General features: G+C 43.6%; 2 protein-coding genes across 5 annotated transcripts in view; one reads left to right on the forward strand and one right to left on the reverse strand.

Annotated features, from left to right (window-relative positions):
- MED12L (mediator complex subunit 12L) overlaps positions 1–10737 on the reverse strand; it is a 168626-nt gene that overhangs the window by 73254 nt on the left and 84635 nt on the right. The window lies entirely within an intron of this gene.
- Positions 3061–5727, forward strand: P2RY13 (purinergic receptor P2Y13). The gene is made up of 2 exons (XM_081911347.1): positions 3061–3189; positions 4624–5727. Exon 2 carries the CDS (start codon positions 4639–4641, stop codon positions 5647–5649), a length of 1011 nt encoding a protein of 336 aa, XP_081767473.1. The 5' UTR covers positions 3061–3189; positions 4624–4638; the 3' UTR covers positions 5650–5727.

A 10737-nucleotide genomic window follows, 5' to 3' on the forward strand; every position in this document is an offset into this window, starting at 1 on the left:
TCCAGGACACTGCCCCATAGACCTTTAAACGACAGCTAAGCTTAGCTATTAAAAAGACAAAAGTGCCTCATATTATCACACCATGTTTATGCTATTAGAATTATAGGTATCAACTGTCTCCTAAAATTACATTTTGAAGATGTTTCATATGATTAAACTTAAATAACACATTATCCCACACATGATAACCTCGACTAAAATTTTATTCTCACTTCTACTTCTTTTTTCCCGTGCCAACCATTTCTCACACCAGAAGTTTGCAGATTGGCCAATGGAAGCGACAGTTTCCCTGATGTGCAATTCGCTCCCCTCTGCGCTTCCTCAAGAGGGGACCACAAACAGGATTTCATGTGACCAAAGGAACAGAAATAGGCCACTGCCTATTCTTGTAAATACTGCAGCTGTAAGGGAAATTTGTTCTAGGAGACTTTGAGTCTCCGTGCTAAAGTTAACTCAGTTAACCGTGCACAAATGACTGCTACGTCACATGCAGCTTTAGGAGAAGAAGTATGTGTGGCATAAAGGAAAAGCATTAAAAAGAGCACAGAGAAAGGCTGAAAACATCGACTGCTATATGAAATAGGCAAGGTCACACAGGTGCACTCCACCTGCTACAGAAGTCCCACAATCAGAGGCAGTATGTCAGTGCACCTTCAAAGGGGCTCCGTCTCAGTGCCCATCAGCTGACTGGTGCTGGCAGAGAACTCTGCCAACTGCAGTGCAGCCAATCCCAGCCATGTCAGGGATGATGTCAGGTGTAGGGCAGGTGGCCACAGCTTGGGTGAAAGGCCTAACTGGAACCCCCTGCCAGGACTATTTAAGGCCAAGGGATGGAGGTTCTCCACCACGGCAGTGTGCCACTCAATATCTAGGGAACAACAGCAGGAAAGGGCTTTCATGCCTTGTTTGTTTGCCACCATGTGAAGCAAAATGTTGAACTGGGTGGGCCTTTGGCCTGGTACAACCAGGCCGGTATGTTCTTAATTATATTCCAAAGCATTTATTGCTTTGGTGACTAAAGAGCTTCATAATGAGCTACTGAAAGAAGGAAGGAGTGATTGATCCACAGCAAAGTCTTTGCAATTCCAGCAAAATGCTACCACTTACTTTCACACTGGACTTCAATTGATCCAGACCTGAGACCTACCTCTGGCTCCCAACTCATTCACATATGCACTTTTGATTTAAAAATGGTGCTAATAATGCACATTATTAAACCCAAAAGGGCAATTCACAGAGTAGGATACATAGTGTTTCCTTAGCATTACTGCAAAATAAAAACCAGTGTAGCAGGCAAGTGGTCTGAAATGGGAGAAAGGAGTATGTGACTCAGGGAGGACGGAAATGAAAGCAGGAACACTCAAGCAATTAAGAACTTGGCAACTGTACAGAGAGATCTGCAACTGGATTACCCTCTATGTCCAGCAAAGGACTTTCCTCCCAACCAGCCCAGGTTGCAAGGAGTGGAGTGAGGATGGTTTGGCATCCTTGTTCCTTCTAGATCTCACTTCCTGTAGCCAGACATCACTTCCTGGGCCCCCAGCGACTGCCATGATGGCAACCGGTTGGCAGCCAAGCTACCCACCGCAACAGACACTTCTGCATTCTATCTACCACAGTGGACACTTCTGTGTTCTAGTGTCCTGCATAGTTAATACTCTGGGAAAAGTCTAGAAAGCCACAGAAACAGACTAGAAATGGAACTTAGTGTTCCTGTTCCATAGAGAGTTTCCTTGCTACAAGCATTATTGAAAAAGGCTCTTGACTTTGTCCTGGCATTTTGCAGCACTCCATGGAAATGGGTAAAACAAGTGTCTCATTGGAAAAATGTGTTCTAGTCCAGGCAACACATGTAGTGCTCCTTTGGTTTGGTCAGCCTTAAAGGTAAAAGATAAACATACCCCTGCCCATACGGGCCAGTCTTCCCAGACTCTAGGGTTGTGCGCTCATCTCACTCTATAGGCTGGGAGCCAGCGCTGTCCGCAGACACTTCCGGGTCACGTGGCCAGCGTGACAAGCTGCATCTGGCGAGCCAGCGCAGCACACGGAACACCGTTTACCTTCCCGCTGGTAAGCGGTCCCTATTTATCTACTTGCAGCCAGAGGTGCTTTCGAACTGCTAGGCTGGCAGGCGCTGGTACCGAACGACGGGAGCGCACCCCGCCGCGGGGATTTGAACCGCCGACCTTGCGACCGGCAAGTCCTAGGCGCTGAGGTTTTACCCACAGCGCCACCCACGTCCCTCTTGGTCAGCCTTACCTGGAGCCAAATATGGCAGCAAAAGCTTTGCTGCAACCCACCTGGGATGGTCTCATGACCCACCTATGAATCCTGACCTGAAGACCTGTGCTCCATTGCTTAGGAAGCAAGGTTAGTTGGGAGAATACTTCCCACACACACATCGACTTATCAGCCTAAGTAATGCACTTAGATCAGATGTTTGGGCCTGTTCCATGAGCTGACTGCCTTGAAGGCAATCATGGTTTGGAGAACAAGCAAAAACTATAGTTAGGTGTAAAAACAAAACTATAGTTTGTTGTGAAACAGAAAAGGGTGGGAAGGGCAGTAAGCCAGTGGTAGAGGCATTCAAAAGTTAGCAAATTCAAATCACAAAACCACCTTAAGATAAGGCTGGGAAAGACCCTCATCTTAGACCCAGGAGAACCAGAACCTCTGCAAGTCAGTGTGGAAAATAGACCACACAGGCTGTATAAAGGACTACAACTCTCATCATTCCCAACCGTTGGCCTTGCTCAGTGAAGTTGATGGGAGTTGAGCCAAACAACCTCTGGAGCACACTACACTGACTATTCCTGCTCTAGGTGGTGCATATGCATGCACACTAACATTGTATAACATTAGAGTCAGCTTGATAAGACTGCTGATGAACTGAAATCGATCCCTGCAGTGGCACTTAGCCTGCAAAAATATATTAATTAAAAGACATAGGCATTAACAATGTTTCAACAAACAAAAACACACTGAATAAGATGAGACCAGCCAACTGATGTTTGAAAACCTTCATTGAGGCTTGTGGCTGGGAGGAAAAAAACCTGAGTGGTACAAAAAAATGAGGAAGAAGAAACGTATGTATAAGACGATGCAAGACTGCTTGTGAAACTAAATTTCTCTAACGTTAGTATACTTGCATAGCCCTGGATTAGCCGCCTCGTCTTCCTACAAGAAGAGGTAAGCTATTTTAGTCATCTGCTTGTCTTAAAGATCTTTATTAACAAGCTACTTTCAGAAATGTTGATTCACATAATTATTATTTTTTAAAGAAAAAGATTATTATTTTTTTAAGTCTGCCAGTATAGTCAGTATATTAATTGCACTGGTAAGGATGAGATCTAATCTCCTTTGTTGTCTAGAGTAACAAGGCTGTAGTTAGTTAGCACAATGAAATGGAATGCTTTACTACTGAACACAAGGTATCTAGAGAAGCAGCACTGTTTAGATTTAGACTTGCTAAATCAGATAAACTATTGTATTCTTATCCTGCCCTCCCTCCAAGGAGTCAAGGTTGGTTTTTCATGACGGATGGAGACACATTTTCAGCCCATGGACACATTCCCTCTTGATTGACAACCTAACAGCAGCTGTATGCCAGAGATGGGTGTGACCACACACACTAGAGAGAGCACACACATTCTCGTATACACAGATGCATGCATACAAATACTCACTCTCCCACTCCTCCAGTGATTAGGCTTGACAAAAAGAGTGTTTTAGCTTTTCTAATTGCTGGAGCAGGGTTGGAGAAAATCTTCCTGGAAACTGTAGTCAGCAAGAGAGGATTAGCCAAAAGACCCTTTCCCCCACAAGTCTGAATGTGTTAGGGGGTCATTTTCAGCAAGTTGGGTGACAACTGTGAGCCCCTCTGAAAACACTCTTGCCCCACTGCAATCATGTTTAGAATGAGCTTTCTATTCTACTCAGTTCTGTTGGAGCCTATTTACAGTATGGCCCGGGGGGGGGGGTGGTATTGTCCCAGCTTGGGGTACAATACAGAGTCTTCTGAGTTATTTTCTGAATTCAATGGCCATGATCCAGAGGAAGAAACAACTAGCTCCAAACATGAGGTGGAGCCTTGGGGGTTTTTGGAACGCAGTTCCTTTTAAAAGCCATTAATAATGTAGGACAGACCCTTGCTACCTATGTCGGCCCTGCTAATCCTGTGGTTAAGTGACACAAACTCCTTATGGTTTGAGGGAATCGGGTGCACCTAGCAACCGAAAATATACCTGTTCATAAATTCCTTATAAATTGTTTACAAATGTCCTTATTGCCTGAGGAACTATGCATGCAACTGGGGTGACGGTGGGGGGGGCAATAAGTGTTAGCACTCACATAGGATCCTTATGATTTTAAGAGAAAAGCCACTTTAGTGTGGAGCGGCAGCAGTGAAATGGGGGAATTTTACCACTTTCCTAACCTGGCTGCCACTTTCCACCGCAACTTCCTCCATACACACACTAAGGTGTTTTATCTTTGCAAACATGTGTCTTGAACAATGCAGGGGAAGTGATAGCCAAACGGAGTTAAGCCACCACTCCTCTTCTCCAAAACCTAGAAGCGTTCTGTGTCGCTGTTCTAACCTTCTGTTAAATAATTCTTCCTCAGTCTCTCTTTGAAGCCATGAATGGAAGTCTCAGCATCTCCAATGGGACAGCATCCTTGGCTGGACAATGCCACCGAGACACCAGGATAGCACATGTGGTATTCCCAGTCCTGTACGGCATTCTTTTCCTTGCTGGATTTCTGCTGAACAGTTTGGCTCTGTTGGCCTTCTTCCAGATTCGGACCACATCAAGTTTCCACGTGTACCTTAAGAATATATTGCTTTCTGATTTCGTAATGACACTGATGCTGCCGCTGAAGATTCTGACGGATTCAGAACTTGGGCTGTGGCAACTTAAAGCTTTCGTCTGCCGTTTCTCGGCTGTAATATTCTACGAGACAATGTACATAAGCATCGTGCTCCTTGGACTTATTTCGCTAGACAGGTTCCTGAAGATCGTTCGGCCATTTGGGAAGTTTTGGTTGCATAATGTCACTTCAGCAAAAATTCTTTCTACCGCTGTGTGGTTCTTCTTTTTCGCCCTCTCCTTGCCAAACATGATTTTGTCAAACCGTGAAGCCACACGTATCTCTGTTAGGAAGTGTGCTTCCCTAAAGAATCAGTTGGGACTGAAGTGGCATGAAGCTGTCAACTACATATGCCAGCTCATCTTCTGGACTGTGCTAATCTTAATGCTCCTGTTTTATATAATTATTGCTAAGAAGATCTATAGCTCTTATGTAAAAACCCAGACAAAAGAGTGCAAGATCAAACAAAGGGCAAAGAGCAAGGTATTTATAATTGTAGCTGTTTTCTTCATCTGCTTTGGCCCTTTTCATTTCGCCCGAGTACCTTACACTCTTAGCCAGATTGGCAAAAATATTGACTGCAGTATGCAGAACCAACTATACATTGCTAAAGAAAGCACCCTCTGGTTAGCAACTGCAAACATATGTATGGACCCACTGATATACATATTCTTGTGCCGACAATTTGTTGAAAAGGCATTTTGTGTTAAATCACGAAAATCTAGGTATACAACTCAAGAAAATCAAACTATTGCACTGGACACTGGAATATCTACATAGACATCTTGGTTGGTGGCAACTTCTTATTTTAACATTTGCACTACATTGCTGTCAAATTAAAATGCATTTTAGTTTCAAGTGGGTTGTTGTTTGATGTGATTCCATTCTGAATTATTGAAATTTTAGCCAGCAAAGGAGTGACTTAATTAGAGTGAATGGACACTAACAGCCATTCATTTTAATTGAATGTACAGTGGTACCTCGGGTTACAGATGCTTAAGGTTACAGACGCTTCAGTTTACAGACTGTGTTAACCCAGAAATAGTACCTTGGGTTAAGAACTTTGCTTCAGGATGAGAACAGAAATCATGCAGTGGCGGCACAGCAGCAGTGGGAGGCCCCATTAGCTAAAGTGGTACCTCAGGTTAAGAACAGTTTCAGGTTAAGAACGGACATCCAGAACGAATTAAGTTCTTAACCCGAGGTACCATTGTACTCTTCTGTGGAGAGGGCACAGCTATTCCTAATACCCAGACACTGAAGCTAAATTAGACAGACAGACAGATATGCTAATGGTCACCATCATATACTTATGTGATAATGAGCTCTAGAGATTGCATCCTATGGAAAGTAGTCTGTTACTGTTGGGGACTGGTAGGGCTCTGAGAAGCGTATAGAAGAGATGGTGAGGCCAGAGGCTGATCTACATGGCACTGCATGATGTAGAGACCAAATGTGGGTCCAATGGTCAAGAGGGCGGCTTCTGCACATGCTGTAGAGGGAAACAAGGGGCAGATGGATCCCATCAACTTGGGAAGTTAGTCCATCTATGAAAAGGAAAACGCTGATCCTAAACATTTACTGCCTTGTGGGATATCTTCAGGAGAAGAAAAGGCTAAGGAGGAAATCCTTAGGAGTCCCTAAGACAGCTGGATGGTGCCTTGTACGCCTCCTTCTGGCAACTCCTGCAGCCAAGCTGATGCCAAACATATGGCTCTGCTTTCCTTTGGACCACATCTGTGAGGCTGAGAGTGGGGTCTTGTCATCTGGGCAGGCAGGGCCCTTCATACGTGCTGCCCAGTCCTGCACCTCAGGGAGGTCACTTCAGTGCTGCTAACACAGCGCTTTAACTTCACCCCTGGAGGCTCACTCCACTGTGTCTCAAGACAGACAGATGCCAACAACTATTTTCTCCTATATGTTATAGGCAATAGATAATTACCTACTTAATATAGTGGGTAAATATGTGCTGGCAGGACATGCTGCACAACAGTAAGGGGCCTAAACTTAACGATGGGTGTAACCATGATATAAAACACAGTTGCTCCTTAAAACAAGGGTGCGCCAAAGGCATGTGAAATGCTTGAATCAGCTGCTTTTCAACTTCTTTCAACTTTCAGCAAGGGATGCCAAATATTATTACTTTTATAGTAAGGAAGGGCAAGATGAAAGGTTAAATTATGTATATCAACTTCAAACTTTGTCTGGAAAAAAAGAATTGTTTGCTTGCTTCTAGTTCCTACTGGAGTGGTGAAATGAGAAACACTAGACTTGCAGTATAATGAAAAATATCCTCAAGCAAGGTTCGTTTTCTTACATTTCTTGGCCAAATTTACAGCCAAGAGGCCCTGAGTGGCCACTCTTGATAGAGAAAGTATTTGGAACAAAGTGAAGATAAAGCAGGATTCTGCTTATGCATTTCTGTATAGTCAATTCTAGCCCAGCGGATGGGGGTGGATCAGAATGCAAATTCTCCCAGTTCAGAATGCCTTGTTCTAACAGAAATTGAGTCCAGACTTTTTCTGAATGTTGGGCCTGAGCTTGTATTGTTGTTTGTACCACCAGCAGCAGCCTGACCCCTCTCCCATTTCAGACACTTTACTGGGAGTAGGCATGGGTCAATAGCAATGCTATAAGCAAATTATTTCTCTCCCTGCCTTACTTACACTGAGGTGCCTAGAACACTGCAAAACAGCATCCCAGAGACAGGAAATCATTGCAGAATTCTAGGCATTCCAAGAGAAGGAAGAGTGTCAGGCAAAGACATTGGGTTCTGTTGTCCACTGCCAGGAAAGTTTGGGAGAATGGAGGGGAAATAAGTAAAGAGTGTCAGTCAATCTATTCACTTTTTTCCTTGCAAGTTCTTGAAAAGGCTTGAAAGTGTTTTTTAAAGAGCTTGCAAGGAGCAATAAAAAAAAAATGAGCTAGAAGTGAGACAAGATAAGGGGAGCCTACCCATTAATAGTCAGCAGTAGAAAGGTCTTCAGTTTCTGTAATGTCAGCCGTGAGGCAGGGAGAGAGGGAAGAAGATGGTTGCATCAAAAAGTCCATAATATAACCAGCCAAAATAAAGCACAACATACTTTTTTACTTGTCACATGTTTCTTGGGCGGGGAGGGGGGCAGTAGCTTTTATGCCTATTAAAGAAAGTATAGTTTGTTCCCTACTTGAATCCATCATAAACATCTTACACAACTATTATTATGCAGGTGGGGGATTTCAAGGGAAACAAAACATTTTGTTTACCACTTCAGCAGGAACTGTGCTTTACATCTGTGTGGGCTGTGCAATCCTCAGACTGCAGCTTGTGACTGAATAGGGCTCCATCTATGCAATTAATTAATTATGCCATCGTTGTCATATTCTTTTGTTGCTTGATCTACAAAGGTTGCAAGGGCAACTTCCAACAAATGCACAGAAGTAAAAAAATAAAATAAAATGATCGCACATTAAGTCCCAACAAGTGAACCACCTCCCTTTACCAACTGCATCAACATGATGACTATTAAAAACAGTGTTCTTGCACAAGAAAATATAAACTTCGCAAGAAAAAATAGGCTAAGAATCAAATGCCTGGGAGTAGAATGGGGTGATGAACCTCAAGGTCATGGGCCAACCTTGGCCTGCCAGGCCTCCACATTTGACACACGAGCTCATTTTGACCAAACCATGTCCACCTGCCTCATACCTGAGACCCCATGTCCATCTATCAAAATCTAAAAGACCACAGCTGCTGCTGCTGTATTGCTGCTAAGAAGAAAACAAAGCACCAGACTGTCAACTTGAAAGTCATCATAGGTTCTTTTGCAGGGTTCTCCCTCCTCTTCTCATTAACTTTGCACTTGGCAGCATGTATGTTACCAACCACATGGTGTGTTCCATTATATGCTGACTAGGCTTTAACAAGCCTCAGCTTGCGAGTCGGCAAACTATGCGCCCAGATTAGAAGCAACACAGGGCTCAATTTTAACTGTTTATAGACTACTATAAATTGCATCAGTATATTAACAGAACTGCCATAGCTACACCTATGGAAACACCTATTCAGGAATCCCCAGTGTGTCTGCCTATGCAGTTATAGATTCTATGGGGAGATCAGAAAAGTATGCAACTTAATCTATCCATTTAATTGGGTATTAAGTATCCGGCCCTCTTAACAAACATGGAAATGTAGAGGTTTAGGAGGGGAGTAAATATGTCTTCATACCCATTTCTGGTCAGTGGTACAGGTTGTGTATGACCTGACTGCATCTGACCATCCAGAACAGTCTAGTTTTAAAGATCCCATAAATTCTCCCATAACATAGTGGCTGCCCATCAACAGATAGCACGCAGGCAGCAGCCCATCTAGTCATGGTGGCGAGACGTATTATAATCTATTACAATTATTATAACATACTCATCTATACATATAACAGTGCAGTCCTAAGCATGTTTTCAAAGAAGTGGAGCTCACTGCGTTCCATGAGTGTCCACAAGACTGCAGTCTTAATTAACATATGCACGTCTGTGTCCTCTTTTTCAGTGATGCATTGCCTCCTTTTTTGGTGACGTATAAGTGTGTGGTAGCTCCACCTTGCAGTGATTGCACTGGCAAAAAATTTTTTTGCAAGGAAGAGTTGACATGTTTTCAGAGATGAAGCGGAACAGAGAGAAAAAAATACATTTGCCGTACAGTGTTACAACCCACCTCATGCAGGAGCCCAGAATGAGAGGAGGATGGACCAGTCATATTAAGAGGACCAGCTGCAGAGGGGCTGAACCCAAGTCCAAACCCAAGTCACTGAGGACCCCCTTGAATTAGAGACACCCAGGAGCACAACTCCTGAGCCAGAGTCCCCTGAAGTGGGATGTTTTCTTTTCTAAATAAGGGACCTCACATCTCCCTATACCTGCTCACCAACACAGACAACAGACAGGGTGGGACTGGTCATTTAAGATGTTACATGGCTTCCAGACCTCTTAAACTCTCCACTCTTTAGGAAAGAGACAAGGCCTGGCAGGGGTAGTATGGCCCAAGAAAGGTTTAAAAGAAACCCTCAGTTCCTTGCTGGAGTAAATTGTCTACTTATAGTTATCTATAATAATAATAATAATTTATTATTTATACCCCACCCATCTGGCTGAGTTTCCTCAGCCACTCTGAGCTGCTCCCAATCGAGTGTTAAAAACAATACAGCATTAAATATTAAAAACTTCCCTAAACAGGGCTGCCTTCAGAAGTCTTTTAAAGATAAGATAGCTGCTTATTTCCTTGACATCTGCCAGGAGGGTGTTCCACAGGGCGGGCGCCACTACCGAGAAGGCCCTCTGTCTGGTTCCCTGTAACCTCACTTCTCGCAATGAGGGAACCGCCAGAAGGCCCTTGGTACTGGATTTCAGTGTCGGGCCTAAACGATGGGGATGGAGATGCTCCTTCAGCTATACAGGACCGAGGCCAAGGTCCACAATTGATGCTTTTAGCAACTGAGGGACTATGGTCACTTCAACACCATCTTTTTACGGAACAGTCATCTTGAATGTTTTCCACCACAAAGATTGTGGGGAGGTTAGTTGATGCTGGCTATTTATTGCGGATTCATTCCTATCTATTTGCAGGGTGGAGTTAGACCTCATTCCATCAAGCAAATACTGTTCCACACTTCCCAGCGCAATTTCCCCATTGCTTTCAATATCACAAAACATCTGCCGTTGGGGGAAACAGTTCTGTTATTATTGCTGGTTTTCGGAATTTTTATTATTTATTTAATTAAATAGTATGAAATATAACTTCTGTAAGCATCCTGTAAAACATGTTTTCCAACCCTTTACAGTGCCATCACAACTGAATCACAGTCTGTCACTTTAATTTTACTGCAGAGCCAGGAA

This window comes from Podarcis melisellensis (assembly GCF_964234715.1).
Source record: "Podarcis melisellensis genome assembly, chromosome: 5".
Taxonomy (NCBI): domain Eukaryota; kingdom Metazoa; phylum Chordata; class Lepidosauria; order Squamata; family Lacertidae; genus Podarcis; species Podarcis melisellensis.